A 15,836-nucleotide genomic window follows, 5' to 3' on the forward strand; every position below is an offset into this window, starting at 1 on the left:
CACAATAGCTTGAGGACAATAAATGGACGCCAATTTTCCTGGAAGAGGAGAGGCGACGTCTTGTGTCCATCAAAACGATGTGTGGCCCCGACGGCAACCACAAGATTAGATTAGATTAAAATAGACAACATTAGATAAGATTAGACAACAGACGACATGAATGAAGCTACTTCATGACACGGAGGCCTGGTGATGTTACCGTTTGTGCAGTCTGCAGCACCTTAAACGCCTCATTTGCTGATTTTATCAGTAGACCTGAATCCACCTAAGCCAGACTTTATTTTAATTAAAACAGGATGTCACCTCTGTAAAGCACAGACCAAAAATACAAATTGAATAATTGGTTTTCATTTCAATTTATTTGTGGTTAAATGTTTAAAGTAAATAATCAAGTTGTTTGATCCTGAGATGGTTTCGAATTCAGAAGTAAAAGTTAAAATTCAGAAACCCGAGTAAGCCAAGGAACCGAAGACGACGGACAAAACGGAAGTGAGCACGGGGGGCCTGAAAGGAGGACGGACAGAGCAGCGGCGCGTCGGGTTCTGTTTAGTTGTAGCATTTTGTTGCTCATAGGAGCATCCTGTAGTGACCATGATCAGATGTTTGGCGTCTAATAAATACGTTTAATCTTTGCTTGGACGCAGATTTAATTAGATAAACGCGAGAAGCCAAACAAACGCGGGAAGATTGTGACCGCGGGGGCTGCTGGGAAAAATATGTTAACGACATCGCGACGTTGATTGGAGCTCCGCGGCGCGAGCTGAAGAACAATACAAACAAAATAAAAATAAAGACCAAAGTCACGGATTTACTGCGGAGCAGCACTTCCGGTCAGCAGCAGGTAAGAACGTCAAACACGGGTTTGCATGTTAGCTTTAGCCTGAAGTGAGCTGCAGTCAGTCAGTGTGATCAGGATCTGAACACACACACGTCAAGTGGAGTCAAGTGAACTTTGTCTCTACTGTGAGCCCAATATCACATAATGTTTCAAATGGCTTTACCGGCCACACACACACACACATGATAAATATAGATTGTTCTTGTATTGTGCATCATGATTGTGATTATTTTGATTGGCACATCAACTGAATGAAGCATGAATCCCTAAACTGTGTGTGTGTGTGTGTGTGTGTGTGTGTGTGTGTGTGTGTGTGTGTGTGTGTATAGACATGTCTGTCTCTCTATCAGCAGAGAGAGACAGGATCCAGCAACAGGTGGAGAGACTGGAACAGAGTCTGTCTGCCACACACACAGAGCTGGAACTGCTGAGTAGCGAGACAGGTACTGCCTATCTGTGTGTCTGTCTGTCTCCCTGTCTGTATTTGTTTTTTCTCTAAACTATGAATTTGTCTGATTGGTCAGATGAGGATGAGGAATCGGATGAAGTTGACATTGAGGAGGAGCAGGTAAGACACACGCGCACGCGCACGCACGCACATACCCTTGTGATGTCAAAGAGGTCAGGCACATTACTTACGTGTGTGTGTGTGTGTGTGTGTGTGTGTGTGTGTATAGAATGCAGCAGGTCTGCTGGCTCAAAGGGAGACGATCCAGAGACAGATCCAGACCCTGGAGAATGCCCTGGGAACCTCGGGCCCCGTCTGCCTGTCAGGTATCTGTCTATCTACCTGGCAGCTGTCTGCCTGTCTGTCTGGTATGGGGTGTGAGGGGGGAATCATACAGTCTAAGAGTAATAAGGAATAATATAGTATAAGACACTTCATAATGCTGACACTTACATAAAAATATGTTTTATTTACTGTTCTGTAAAGTGTTGAAGTCTCAAGTGTGTGTGTGTGTTTCAGGTTCAGATGAGGACAGCAGCAGTGATGAGGTGAGTGATGAGGCTTTACACACGCTCTCTTTAAACCTTATTCCTAAACATTCCAAGCACAACAGCGTCACCCGGTGTGTTTATGAGCAAACGTCTCTTCTGAATGAACTTCTGAACTCATGAATTAATTTTATGAATGAGACTCACTGGGACAACATTCTTCTTCGACAGAAAAAGGATCCTGACAGGCATTTGACACAGTTTCACAATTTGGTGAAACTTTGAGGTCCATTAACGTGTGTGTGTGTGTGTGTGTGTGTGTGTGTGTGTGTGTGTGTGTGTGTGTGTGTGTGTGTGTGTGTGTGTGTGTGTGTGTGTGTGTGTGTGTGTGTGTGTGTGTGTGTGTGTGTGTGTGTGTGTGTGTGTGTGTGTGTGTGTTCGTGTTCAGAGCGAGCTGTCTCTTCCTGTCTCGGTGGACTCGTGCCTGCAGATGAACCTGGTCTACCAGCAAGTCCTTCAGGAGACTCTGGACAGACTGGACTCACTGCTCACACACAACAAGAGACAGCAGGTCAGAGGCCACGCCCCTACATACAAACACAACTCCAGAACCTTCTGAGAGTCTTCAGCTTTAGTTTGTCGGGCCCTGGAACTCACAGTCCAGTGGACATGACGGCCTTCTTGTGTTCTACTCCACTTTGTAGGAGGAGCTTGTGGTCCAGATGTGTGGACCACTCAAAGCCACGACCAGGGAGTATCCTCCTCATCCCTCCTACCAACAACCATCCAAAATGTACATGGGGCGATTCCTCAAGCCATACTTCAAGGACAAAGTGACCGGACTGGTAAGACGGACGGAATCCTCAGGTGTGTTGTTTTCTCTCTCTGGTGGGTTCAGAAGGTCAACAGCTTCTCTTTTGTCAGGGTCCTCCAGCCAATCAGGAGACGAGGGAAAAGGCCAGTAGGTCCACAGGGTACAACATTGAACTGCAGAAAAGCAAAAGATGTAAGAGACAACAAGAGCAGCCAATCACCCAATCATAAATCAAATCAATCTTCCTATCATAATAAGTCATGTTGTTGTTTGTCATGTTAACACACATCTGATCAGTGCTAACTTCCTGTTTGGTGTGTTACTTCCTGTACAGGGGAAAGCTGGCAGAAGGCTCTGCTCATCCATTCAGTGTCCAGGGACCATCTGAGAAGACTCATCCAGCCCAAACTGTCCAAGTAAAAACACCATCTTTATCTTCATCTTCATCAATGTGTTAATCAGCCATCAGCACGTAGCAACCACTACAAACACTCAGGACCCAACCATAACCAAGACTGTCTGTCCCTCTGCCCGTGTACCTGTCTGTCTCTGCCTGTGTGCCTGTCTGTCTCTCAGGGTTGAATATCTGAGTAAGAAGATGTCTTCGGCAACGGAGGCAGACAAGCTCCTGCTTCAAGAGCAGATAGACAAATTGGAGAGAGACATCGACCTGCTCAAGTATGTGTGTGTGTGTGTGTCTTTGTGTGTGTCTGTGTGTCTTTGTGTGTGTGTGTTTGTGTATTAAGAACTGTGCTCCTTTCTGTCTCTCTGATTGGTCAGAGGGAAAAAAGAGGAGGAGCTTATTGGTGATCGCCATGAGGATCACGACTGGGATAAAATCTCAAATAAAGATGTAAGTATACATACCTGTCTACCTCTCTGCATCTCTATCTACCTGTCTACCTCGCTGCATCTCCATCTGCCTGTCTACCTCTCTGCATCTCCATCTATCTATCTGCCTGTCTACCTCTTGCTTCTCTATCTATCTACCTGTCTGTCTGCCTATCTACCTGTCTATCACTCTTCTATGCATCACTTTTGTTTCTCCAAAATAAATCTTCAAGTTAATATTGTCTTTCTCTTTCCCCCTCTCTCTCTGTCTCTCGCTCTCTCCTGTCTCTCTCTCTGCCTGTCTCTCTCTGTCTCTGTCTCTCCTCTCCACTCTTTCTCTCCCTCCAGTTTGAAGGAACGAGGGAGGCAGAGGACATTCGTTGTTTTTGGCAGAATTATTTACATCCGTCCATAAACAAAAGTCCCTGGAGTCCGGAGGAAGTGAAGCAGCTGAAGGAGTTCAGCAGAAACAACGGAGAGAGAGAATGGGAGGTCATCGCCCAGGAGCTACAGGTATGGAGGAGGAGCTATGGATGAGGAGGAGGAGGAGTTGCGGGTGAGGAGGAGAAGCTGTCATAGCCTTCAAATGTCTGTCTCTCTTCCCGTCTCTCAGGGTGGGAGGACAGCCTTCATGTGTCTCCAGACCTTCCAGAGGTTTGTGTCTGACACTATAAAGCGGAGTGCTTGGACTCCATCAGAGGACGCTCTGCTCCGAGAGCTGGTGGACAAGATGAGGATTGGAAGCTTCATCCCTTACACACAAAGTACATCACACACCCTTACTACACACAAAGTACATCACACACCCTTACTACACACAAAGTACATCACACACCCTTACTACACACAAAGTACATCACACAACATTACTACACGCTGTCCTACTACTTCTCTGTCTCTCTCTCTCTCTCTCTCTCTCTCTCTCTCTCTCTCTCTCCCTCTCCCTCTCCCTCTCCCTCTCCCTCTCTCCCCCTCTCTCAGTGTGTTACTTCATGGAAGGCCGTGGACCCAATCAGCTTGTCTACAGGTGGAATCAGGTTTTAGACCCGTCCATCAAAAGGGGACCCTGGACCAAAGAAGAGGATGAGGTAGGCAGTGTGCTTGGTCTACACACACACACACACACACACACACCTCACACACACACACAAATCACATCGCATACACATGCTAGTATATCATAATATGCATACTACCTGTCTCACCCTCTGTGCGTATTTCCTGAGTCGTGCTGTCAATATTCAGTTGTCTCTGTCTCTCTCTGTTTGTCCGTGTCTCTTTCACTGTGTGTGTCTCTCCTGTCTGTCTGTCAGCTGCTGCGCCGAGCCGTCTCTCAACACGGAGAGAAGAACTGGTGGAAGATCAAGATGGAGGTTCCTGGACGCACCGACGGTGGCTGCAGAGACAGGTGAGATCTGATTGGGTGATGGGAGAGGCAGGTCAGATGTCACTGTGTATATATGTGTGTGTGTGTGTGTGTGTGTGTGTGTGTGTGTGTGTGTGTGCGCGCAGGTATCATGACTGTCTCAAGGTGGGGACAAAGAGAGGGCCGTTCGACAAAGAGGAGAGAGACCTACTGATGAAGCTGGTGAAGGAGCATGGAGTGGGTGGGTGTGGCCTAAACAAACACTTGTTGTCGTTGTTGTGGTCGTTGTCGTCTTCTTCATGTTTTGGTCGTGTGTTTCAGGCCGCTGGTCAAGAATCGCTGCTGAGATTCCAAGCCGCAACGACGCTCAGTGTCTGAGAGAATGGAGGAAGATCACTGGATACCAGCCCCCAGTCACCACCAAGGCATGCTGGGATTGATTAATGAGGGGGGTGGGTGGGGGGCTCCATGAATCAGCTTCTTCCTCTGCAGTGTGAGGAAGAGGAGCTATATAACATCCTCAGCACCCTCAGCACCCTCAGCACCCTCAACACCCTCAACACCCAGCCACTGTCGGCTGTTTCCAAACTCTGCTGCTTCCCAGCCTCATTACTTTGTTAAAGAAAATAATCATAATTAGTTTGATAAACAATCCACTGTGTGAGCCAAAGGTTGCGTTTTTTATACTTATTAACGCTGCGTTAGCCTTGTCTGTATGTCCACCTAAATCTGTCTGTCTGTCCCCCCTGTCTGTCTACAGAAAGTTAGAAAGCCTCGGAAAGGCAGCAGGAAGAGGGATGGTCCCACTGTCCCGAAACCTAGGAGGCGTCAGGTAAAGGTGGCTGTCAGTGAAGAGGAGGAGGAGGAGGAGGATGAGGATGAAGTTGTGGAGTACATAGAAAGTGACGAAGAGGAGAAGAAGAAGAAGAAGAATGTTCCTGCTGTCCCGAGAAGTAGGAGGCCACAGGCAAAGGTGGCTGTCGGTGAAGAGGAGGAGAAGGAGGATGAAGTTGTGGAGAACATAGAAGGTGACAAAGAGAAGAAGAAGACGAAGAGGAACACGAAAAGAGTAAAAATGGACAGTACTCACGCTGAGACGGTAGACAGGACAGAGGAAGTGAAGGGGACAGAGGAAGTGGAGGGGACAGAGGAAGTGAAGGGGACAGAGGAAGTGGAGGGGACAGAGGAAGTGGAGGAGACGGAGGAAGTGGAGGAGACAGAGGAAGGAGTGCCTGAGGAGAAGGACTATACTTTTCCTTGCATTGATGAGTGCATTCCACTCCATAAGTCAAAGCGATTCAGTGTTTTGGACTTCAAGTTTGTGGCGTTCCCGTCGTCTGACCACGCCCAGCAGGTGGCGTTTGTCCGCAGCACCGTTCTGGGAGAGTTTGGTCGTTCTGTGATCGTTGGCCCTGAGCCTCGAGAGCTGCAGCCGGAAGAGCGACACAGCGACCGCGCCATGATGATGGTGACATGCAGCCAGCTCCAAGCCCACATGCTCTCCCGTGCCCACAGGTCTGGCACTCAGCACGCAGGCCACGCCCACAGGAAGTTTCATTCGAATCATAACCACGTGACAGACGCCGTTCTGCGCCGCATGCTGCTGGCAGCTGTGACGCCATGGATCGGAAACTTGCTGATCCCGGTGAAAACCAAAATGACGACTGCTGATGCCCTGAGGCAGCGGGGGGAGAAGACTCCGATGGCGTCCACGCCCCTCTTCAAGTTCTTCCTGCAGACCATGAACGTGGACGCCGCAGGCTGCAAAGACATGATTGAGCAGAGGAAGCATGGCCGGACTCCAGAAGTGCGGCTTCCAGACTACAGAAGCTCTCCCGTAAAAATAAGAAACCCCAAAACTGTAGCAGGAATGCTGCAGCAGCAGAGGATGAGCAAAGAGGAAAGAGTGCAACAACAAACACAACCACAGCTCATCCTACTGCAGCCAGCAGGAAACCAGCTGAAGAAAACGTGGTTGGCTCCGCCTCCTTCATGTACGTCTCCTCGCTTCCTGTTTCACATGGTTCCTAACGCACATCCTCACAAGTCTCCTTCGTTGTTGCCCCGCGAGTGCCTCTTACTTCCTCAACCTGTCGTCCAGCCTGCACCTGCCCCGCCCCCTCCCTCACCTGGAGCGACGCCCCCTCCAGCCCCCCACACAGCTGCTCTGTCATTGGTCCAAAATACCAAACCTGCTGCCTCTCCACAGAAGAAGACCGCTGACACCGGGATTTTCCACAAACCTCAGCTCCTTCAGTCCACATCCACTCCTCCCATCACTGTGGCCACGCCCTCTGCACTTTCAGACACTCCTCCTTCTGCTGCCATCATCTCTTCACCTCTTCCTCCCACCTCTGAACATGACTACAGCAAACCCTCCCGGCCTGACTCCGCCCTCCATCTCACACGTCACATCTCCAATCAACCCGACTCCGCCCACAATCCTCAGTTCAATGGGAAGAAGCGAATGCGTACAGAGAGCGTTGAGGCGGGGCAACATGTGGGCGGAGCAAGTGAGGGTCTGGTCCAGGACGGAAAAAGGGTCCGGAAGCAGAGTGTGAAAGCCAGAGCTCTACAGGAAGCTGCTGAAGCAAAGGTAAATACCTCATGGGTCAAAGGTCACCAGCTAGATAGTGATCCTGGTTTATTGAGATTCTGATTTCAGATTGACAAGAGAAAAAAAACTTAGAACGGCTTGTTTTCTAATCAAAAGAAGGAACGGAACACGATTTAGGTAGAATCGGTGTGACCAACAAACATTTTGAATCTTGACAGGAAGGGGGGTAGTTACTGTCCTTTGATAAATAAAGTCTGCTCTGGACCAGGCTGCTAGAAACCAGCACAACTTTACCAACATGCATGTTTTTAAAGTGAATTTAGTTTTCTGTCATCTTCCTTTCAGGTTGGGGCTCAGAGGACCAAACCGTCTCCTCACAGGAAGAGAGGAGCTCGCTCCAAGGAGAAGGGCGTGGTCCAGATTCATCCTGCTCCGGGCTGTTTGCTGGCAGAGGCTCCACCCCCAAGAATGCAGCTGAGCCTCATGTATGTCAGTAATCCACCCCCCACTCCTGCCCCCCCTGTTTACAAGCAGATACTTCAACTTCCTGCGCCCCCGTCGTATCACCCACAGCCCCTCCCCCTTAAACTGACTCCTCCCCCCGTGCTCCAATCCCCAGACACCACACAGACCCTCAGACCTCATCACAACACCACCCTTCCCCTCAAGAAGGAGGCATTACACTTTGACCCCACCCTCATGTCCCTGGAGCCCCGATCGGACGTCTGTGATTGGCTGAGCGGGCGCGGGGGCGTGTCGGTGCAGGGACTGGACGTGACTCTACCGTACCTGCCGCCGTTTGTTAGCAGTCTGAGCACGCTTAGTGCTCTCCTCCAGACCAAGACCTCCCTCACCAAAAAGTCCTCACAGCTGCTGCTCAATGGCACTACAACAAAACCCAGCACTTCCACAGCCAATCAGGCTCCTAGCACGACACGCTCAGAGGAGGAAGAGGAGGAAGTGAAGGTCATGTCTGCTGTACGCCAGTTGGTGGCTGAACGCTTTGCGGCAAATCCCGCCTACCAGCTGCTGAAGGCTCGCTTCCTGTCCTGCTTCACTGTCCCCGCCCTCCTCGCCACCGTTCAGCCAATCACACAGCAGACTGCTCCCTGTGCAGACAAGAACCAGGAAGAAGAAGAAGAAGAAGAGGAGGAGGAGGAAGAGGAAATTAATCCCATCAAAGCCAGACGAAGACAGAGCTGAGGTCAGTCACTTTGACGCTGCGGTTTCTTCTTTTCTGGCTCGTTGTGTTTGAGTGTTTGGATACTTCACCTTGGTGTTTCTGTGTGCAGTGCTGCTTATGGCCACTGGAGGCTCCCTGATTGGACAGGAGCTCCGGCCAATCAACACCCGACTGTCTGCGACCAATCAGAGTGAAGGATCAATGTCCAATGAGAACACAGTTTGCTGTTTCATGGTCCTCGGAGGAAGAACACTCAGGTCTGCAGCGCCACCAGAAGGTCAAAAGTTCACAAAGTAACAAGCTGCTGCTGCTGCTGCTGCTGCTGCTGCTGTTAGGTGGTCAGATGTTAATCAGCTTCTAAAAAACATCAAACACACTGAAACTCATTTGTTTGACTGCTTGTTTTGGTTCTTACAGAAAAGAGTGTTGTGTAAATATCAGCTGAATATTTTGTAATAAAATAATAATTCATTTGTTATTGAGTTTGTGAACTCTTCATGTTCTGGATCAGACTGGGGGTGGAAACGTATTGATTCATGATCAAAGTTTGAGGCTGAAGTCAGGAGTGATTCAGAGTGAGTTCCCTCTTCCACTCTTACATCACTTCCTGTTTCTGGCTTTGGCTCATCTTTACTTCCTCCATGATTTTCTCCTCTTCCTCTTTCTGGTCACTGAAATGTTCTCAGCAAACTATTTAAACATCTTCATCACATTCGTCATTAATCATCTTCATCATCACCGTGATAAAGTTTTAGTAAAGCATTTATATTTATTATTGAAAACAAACATTTGTAATACAGAAACAGTTGACCTCTGACCTTTAGGATGTAAAGGAACTTTATTCTGATTCTTTTGTGATTAAATTGAAAGACAGGCAGACAGACAGATTGGCAGGCAGGCAGACAGGCAGGGAGGGAGGGAGGGAGGATCTCCAGCTATATAACGGGAAATGAAATGAGTTCCTCCTATAAAAAAAACTTCTGTAAGACTGAGAGACAAACAGTAAGACAGACAGACGGCGAGAAAGAGAGACAGAGAGAGACAGGCAGACAGTAAGGTCAGCAGGTAAGTAGTGTGTGTGTGTTGTAGATGGATGTGTGTGTGTAACTGTGATGTAGGTGGTAAGTGTGTTTAACAGTGTGTGTGTTGTAGGATGGTTGTGTGTGTGTGTAACTGTGTGTGTGTGTAACAGTGTGTGTGTGTTTGTGTGTTATAGGATGGATGTGTGTGTGTTACAGTGTGTGTGCAAAAGTGTGTGTGTGTGTATTAGGATGGATGGATGTGTGTGTGTGTTGTAGGATGGATGTGTGTGTAACAGTGTGTGTTGTGGGATGGATGTGTGTGTAACAGTTTGTGTGTGTGTGTGTTGTAGGATGGACGTGTGTGATGAAGATGTCTGCTGGCTTCAGTTGGAAGATTTCAGGATGTTGCTCATCAGAAACATTGAGCCGTCACGAATCACTCCATACCTCCGTCAGTGCCAGGTACTCCTCCTCCTCCTCTTCCTCCCTCTCTTCTTCCCCTGCTCCTGCTGTGGCACATTAACCCTGTAGCTCCTGGTTGATTCTGTTTGTCAGGTGATCTCTGCTGAGGATGAGGAGCAGCTGTTTAACGACCCCACCCTCGTCATCAGGCGCAGGAAAGTTGGTAAGAACGGACTTCATCACTTCAACACAGATAGACAGACAGACAGACAGACAGACAGACAGACAGATAGCTTGGCCATTCCAAAGTGAAAACCAGGAAATGTGAGAATGGAATGTTGAGGAATGTTCACTGAAACAGGTTTATAGGTCACATGTGACGCAATCCTGATCAGAGTAAACGCAGCGTTCATGAAAGGTTCAGTCGCCCCCGGTGCCTTCGCCGTGTCCACAGATGAACTGACCTTTCCTCTGACATGTGACCTGTAGGAGCCCTGATGGACATCCTGCAGAGGACAGGGGTCAAAGGTTACACAGCCTTCTTGGAGAGTCTGGAGTTTGATTATCCTCAGCTGTACAGACGAATCACCGGCAAGGAACCCAACAAGACCTTCAGCATCCTGATTGGTCAGTATGAGTCTGTCTTAATGTTCCAGCAGAGGATTATGGGTATTGTAACCCAAACACTTTACACTGTGTGTGTGTGTGTGTGTGTGTGTGTGTGTGTGTGTGTGTGTGTGCGTGCAGACACAGCTGGAGAGTCTGGCCTAACTCAGTTCCTGATGTCGGAGCTCAGCCGCCTGCAGAGGGCGCTCCAGGATGAGCGGAAGCGGCGGCAGCAAGCGTGCTCCGTTGCCAAGGAGCAGGAGGCGTGGTCACAGCAGCAGCAGCTGAAGGACCGCGAGCTGAGGAAGCTGACTGAGCGCGTGCAGAAGATACGTGAAGAGAGAGATCGGCTGAGCGAGGAGGTGAAGCAGCTCAGAGATCACAACTACAGTCTGATGAACAACATCAACACTCTGAGCCAGGAGAAGAGCACCGCCCTGCTGGCCAGCAGAGACCAGCAGATAGAGGTGGAACGCCTGAAACACACCCTGCTGAGGGCCGAGAGCGAGACCAGACTGTTGAGACGCAGGACACTGAGACCGCTGCAGGAGGTAACCAGAGAGACGGAGAGAGAGGGACAGAGAGACGGAGAGAGAGGGACAGAGAGACGGAGAGAGATAGAGACGGAGAGGGAGAGATGGAAAGAGAGACAGAGAGGGAGAGGGACAGGGAAAGAGAGTGAGAGAGAGAGAGACGGGAGAGAAAGTCTGAGACAGAGTGAGAGTGAGAGAGGAAGGAGAGAGAGGGTGAGAGAGGGAGACATGCTCTATGTATTTAGTCAGCCCTGTGTCCTTGTCCTTCCAGTCTCCATGTCCCTGTGAAGTTGTGTCCTCATGTCCTCAGAGCAGGAGTTTGGCCATGCCAACAGGACCTTTCTTCCACCCCAATAAACTACAGGAGAAGAAAGAGGAGAAGCAGGAGGAGAAGAAAGAGGAGGAGGAGGAGAAGAAAGAGGAGGAGGAGGAGAAGCAGGAGGAGAAGAAAGAGGAGGACGAGAAAAACGAGGAGGAGGAGGAGAAGAGGGAGGAGAAGAGGGAGGCTCCTCGGCAGAAGCAGACTCAGACTCCCACTCCTCAACAGATCAACCTGCTGGCCTCCGTCTTCAAACTGAGGAGGGAGCTGCACCGGGCAGAGGAGCAGAGAGCCCGGGTGAGGGAGCGCTCAGCCTCCGGGGGAAGCAGAGATCGGGAACGTTAGCTTCCCAGACTCAAGTGATGCAGAAATGGGGTGTGTTTGTTTTTCAGATCCAGGAGGAGAAAGAGGAGCTGGAGCTGTGTTGTGCCCAGCGACAGCAGGATGCCAGGATGTACCGTCAAAGAAACAAACAGTTCCTCAGACAGCTGGAGGAGGTGATCAGAGAGAGGGACAAGGCCCTGACCTGCAGGGCGGCGCAGCAGGAGGAAGCCCAGGGCCTCCTGCAGGAGAAGGATCAGTACAGGGAGCAAGTCAGACAGGTCACCGAGCAATCTGATAGGCTGGAGCTCCTCTTGCTACGCTCGCAGGGGGAGGAGCTCCAACTGAGGACACGCCTCCGCAGACTGACCTGCAACACACACCAGGTGACACACACACCAGAGCCAGAAAGTGATGATGATGATGATGATGATGATGATGGTTGTTCTCCTTAGTTTGAGAGGAGTGTGAGCAGTGAGGAAGAGGAGGAGCGAGCAGAGAACAATGCTAAAGGTGACAGTTCAGTTGTGAGCACTGTGAAGAGAGGTCAGAGGTCACATGATGCTCATCCCTTGCGTAAGGATAACATTTATATATTATATACTATAGTCAGCAGTGGGTTATTGTGGAATAAAACCTGGATCAACATGGTCATCATGAAAAAAAAAATAGGCTAGAATGCATTGCTTGACCAATCAGAATAGCACGACATCATAGTTATATAATGACATATGATGACAGTAATGATAAAGATGTCTCCCCCTTATGTCCCATGCTGTGTTGTCCAGGAAGCAGCGAGGCGCCTGAGGACAATGAGGCGTCTCCTGTCCTCTCCGCTCCTCTGGGAGTCGCTGCAAAGTCTGAGCAACAGTCCAGCACCACTGCATCATGGGTAATATGTAATGGGTGTCTCACCACCAGTCTGTCTCATCAGATGTGTCTATCTTACTGTGTCTCTTTGTTGTTGTCTGTCTCTCAGCAGGACGCGGGGGTAGACAGGTGTTTCAGGTCGGCGTGTCCACAAAACTTTTTTTTTAGGTGGGCGTGGCTACTTTATTGTTTGTGTTTATGTTTATAATGCAGGTATCAGATTTGACATCTTGTTTCTGTTTACATGACAACAGGAAGCGAGCCCTCAGGACAAAGGTCACCTGTAAGGAATACACAGTCTGTAACCTTCATGAGAGCAGTGGAAGTGACATCACAGACTCTGACTGAACATTATTTTCCCTTTTTTTTCCATGTGGTCTAGCAAGAATTCACTCTAACGATGAAAATTGAACATTTGATTCAGAAAAGTTTTAATTAAAAGAAAATCATTTAATAACATTTGTAATTTTTTGTAACTTTTTAATTATTGAAGTGTGCTGCTGATCTGCAAAAAATGAGAATATTATTATTTATAACAATGTGCGTGCCATTGTTTCTACAAAGTAGAATTAAAAATTGAATTTAAAGTAAAGCCAGTAAAATAAAATGGTTGAAATAAAGCACGACTTTATCTTGAGTTTAGATGACGTTGCTGTTGTTTTGCTGCCGTCTTGTGGTATAAGTTCCTCACTGCAAACAGCGCATTTCGGCCAGAACATAAAAGCTACAATCATTCTTTAATTTCACCATGACGTCATACTTTGATCTTTTGGTGTTGAACATAAAAAATAGTTTTAGTTTATTGTTTACAATTTATTTGCTTTTTATTTACATGATCTTAACTACATGAATTAATTTACTACTACATGATGTGATCTGAATTCACTTATTTCATATTTTCTATGTTTTATTTCCATGCGTTTCCGTAGTATGTTTCTTTGTTTTGTCCTTTTCTGGAGTTATGATCACATGTGACATTAAAGTCTACATTCTAAAATGTTCATGAAACGCAGGAATGACTGACTGAAGCTTCTTCAAATAAAAGTTATGGTTAGTGATTGGTCTGAGTCTGAGTCTGAGTCTGAGTCTGGGTCTGAGTCTGAGTCTGAGTCTGGAATGAATGAATGCTGAAGCATCTCTTTCTCTTTGAGTCTGCAGGTGAATAAACAAGTAAACGAACTCTATACATCACATACATTTAGTTCCTTTTTTCTGCGAAGGTCGCGAACGCCGCACAGCGGACGAGCGCCCCGTTTCCATGGAGACGGAAACAAACTATGCACAGAGACAGAGCTGGAGGACACGGAGCGGGAGCTGCAGACTGTCGACTGGTCAGCGGGTGTGTTTGTTGTTGTTCGGTGCACGGAGCTCAACATGGCGCAGAGCGGAGAAGTTCCGAGCGGAAAGGTTTACCGACAACTGTTTGACGCTCAGGTGAGACAGCCACACAGAAGACACACAGACACACAGACAGATAGTTGCTGTAACTTGAGGTTCGAATCAACACTACGAACACGCAACCAGGTCAACTTCCTGTCAGGCTGATGGTCAAAGCATCAATCATACCCTCACTTCATTATGGTCGGGCTCATAACTCTGCAATCACTATATGACACTGACAGGAAGTAGCAGGGTTGATTGATAAGTAGTGAGCCCATCCAGAATGAAGTCAAACTACTTTAAAGACACAATCATGGACAGCTGCCAGCAAGTCCGCAACCTCTGCACGCCGTCCTCATGTGTCCATCTTCTCCAACTCACAGAGACCTGTGTCCATTTGAGCTCAAGAATCAAATGACTTTTGTTGTTGTGAGTTTACAGGTTCAACTCTCCAGGTCACTGCTGGGCAGACAAGGGGCGCTGAGGACAACCTGTCTGTCTGCTCAAGACAGCAACACAAACAGCAGCGCGGACAGCAGGTAAACAGACGGACAGGGAGAGAGCTAGTGAGATGGAGAAAGAGACAGACACACAGAGGGTCAGACAGGGAGCAATGCAGTCAGACAGGGAGAGATGCGGACAGACACTGGTTGATGGAACCAATATATACATCAGAATATTATTATATTACCAACATGTCTGTCTGTCTGTCTCTCTGTCTGTCTCCCTCCTTCTCTCTCTCGCTCTCTCTCTCTCTCTGTCAGACTGTTGTATTGCTCCTCCAGCAGGGGGCAGCAGCTGAGTGTTTGTGAGGTCAGTGATTCCGCTGACATCATCGATGAGCTCACCGTCCCTTGGGGTTTGTACCACTTAAGACTCATTGTGTTCACCTTACTTCCTCATAGTTTTGAAGTGGTGAAGACAAACAGGAAGGAGAAACTTTACTCACGCTCAACTACAAATAGTAAAGTGAAATAAATGAATAAACAAATATGTGTAATGCCATTTAGAGCCTGTGGGGTTTTTTGAATACCAACATAATGATAAAAAACGTATTTCTATATTCTGCCCTCTGTATTTATGTAAATGGGGCGTTCACAACATATTCATGGTAACACTTGGCTCCTCCTTCTCTTTTCTAGTGGTCGAACAGACGAGCTCTGACATCATCAAGCGCCTGACAGAAAAAAGACACAAAAATCATAAAGAAGCCTTGGAGCTGCTCGACACCGAACTGACAGAACTGGCTGAGGTAGTAAACACACACAAATACTACACCTGAGGTAGCATACACACGTTCTAATTCTGAACTTGGCATATGTGTGTGTGTGTGTGTGTGTGTGTGTGTGTGTGTGTGTGTGTGTGTATCTGTGCATGTGCGTCTGTTTGTGTGTGTGTGTGTGTGTGTGTGTGTGTGTGTGTGTGTCTATGCCAGCTATGTGAGGTTAAGCTCAAGACGTCCTGCCTAGACTTGATGTCCTCTCTTGAGGAAGTGGACAACAGGTTGGACATCCTGAAGGCCAGAATGGAACACACGGAGCAGCTCAGTCTGCAGGTATCAGATTGGCAGGTGCACCTGGCAAACCACATGACACATGAGCAAATCCAACTAAACCTGGAGCTGTGTGTGTGTGTGTGTGTGTAGGAGCTGTATGAACTGTGGGAGGAGGTGCAGCAGGAGACGAAACGGAGGAAAAGCAGAATCAGAGAGTTGAACAACAAACTGACAGAGCAGGAAGTAGAACGAGCCAACAGGGTGAGACACTGTCAACACAACAAGAAGCATCCAATCAATAGAACATCTGAAGTGTTTGTGGAGTGTGTGTGATGACCAACGCCACGGAGACTTTTACTGTGA

The 15,836-nt window shown here is 48.2% G+C and overlaps 2 protein-coding genes across 7 annotated transcripts; both read left to right on the forward strand.

The window, feature by feature from the left end:
• Positions 1-499: 499 nt before the first annotated feature.
• On the forward strand, positions 500-9,003 carry snapc4 (small nuclear RNA activating complex, polypeptide 4). 2 transcript variants are annotated; one of them, XM_076154284.1, is made up of 20 exons: positions 500-841; positions 1,168-1,281; positions 1,363-1,406; positions 1,516-1,612; positions 1,806-1,834; positions 2,223-2,345; positions 2,479-2,619; positions 2,699-2,780; positions 2,923-3,004; positions 3,165-3,266; positions 3,369-3,441; positions 3,768-3,932; positions 4,033-4,183; positions 4,401-4,507; positions 4,733-4,827; positions 4,932-5,026; positions 5,107-5,210; positions 5,546-7,381; positions 7,688-8,546; positions 8,635-9,003. In XM_076154284.1, exons 2-19 carry the CDS (start codon positions 1,170-1,172, stop codon positions 8,543-8,545), a joined length of 4,296 nt encoding a protein of 1,431 aa, XP_076010399.1. In that variant the 5' UTR covers positions 500-841; positions 1,168-1,169; the 3' UTR covers position 8,546; positions 8,635-9,003. The 2 variants fall into 2 exon arrangements, with proteins under 2 accessions (XP_076010399.1, XP_076010400.1); XM_076154285.1 differs by having other exon boundaries at positions 7,688-9,003.
• Positions 9,004-9,488: 485 nt separating this feature from the next.
• On the forward strand, positions 9,489-13,649 carry card9 (caspase recruitment domain family, member 9). Of its 5 annotated transcripts, none has more exons than XM_076154334.1 (11): positions 9,489-9,590; positions 9,898-10,009; positions 10,103-10,172; positions 10,439-10,576; positions 10,697-11,106; positions 11,399-11,704; positions 11,800-12,114; positions 12,184-12,304; positions 12,517-12,620; positions 12,708-12,766; positions 12,853-13,649. In XM_076154334.1, the coding sequence occupies exons 2-11, from the start codon at positions 9,899-9,901 to the stop codon at positions 12,944-12,946; spliced, it is 1,728 nt and encodes a 575-aa protein (XP_076010449.1). In that variant the 5' UTR covers positions 9,489-9,590; position 9,898; the 3' UTR covers positions 12,947-13,649. The 5 variants fall into 5 exon arrangements, with proteins under 5 accessions (XP_076010449.1, XP_076010451.1, XP_076010452.1 ...); XM_076154336.1 differs by having other exon boundaries at positions 12,711-12,766; XM_076154337.1 differs by having other exon boundaries at positions 12,184-12,241.
• The last annotated feature ends 2,187 nt before the right edge of the window (positions 13,650-15,836 follow it).

Source organism: Genypterus blacodes, unplaced genomic scaffold, assembly GCF_046128005.1.
Source record: "Genypterus blacodes isolate CSIRO-AG114 ecotype Tasmania unplaced genomic scaffold, CSIRO-AGI_Gbla_v1 ptg000061l_1, whole genome shotgun sequence".
Classification (NCBI taxonomy): Eukaryota; Metazoa; Chordata; class Actinopteri; order Ophidiiformes; family Ophidiidae; genus Genypterus; species Genypterus blacodes.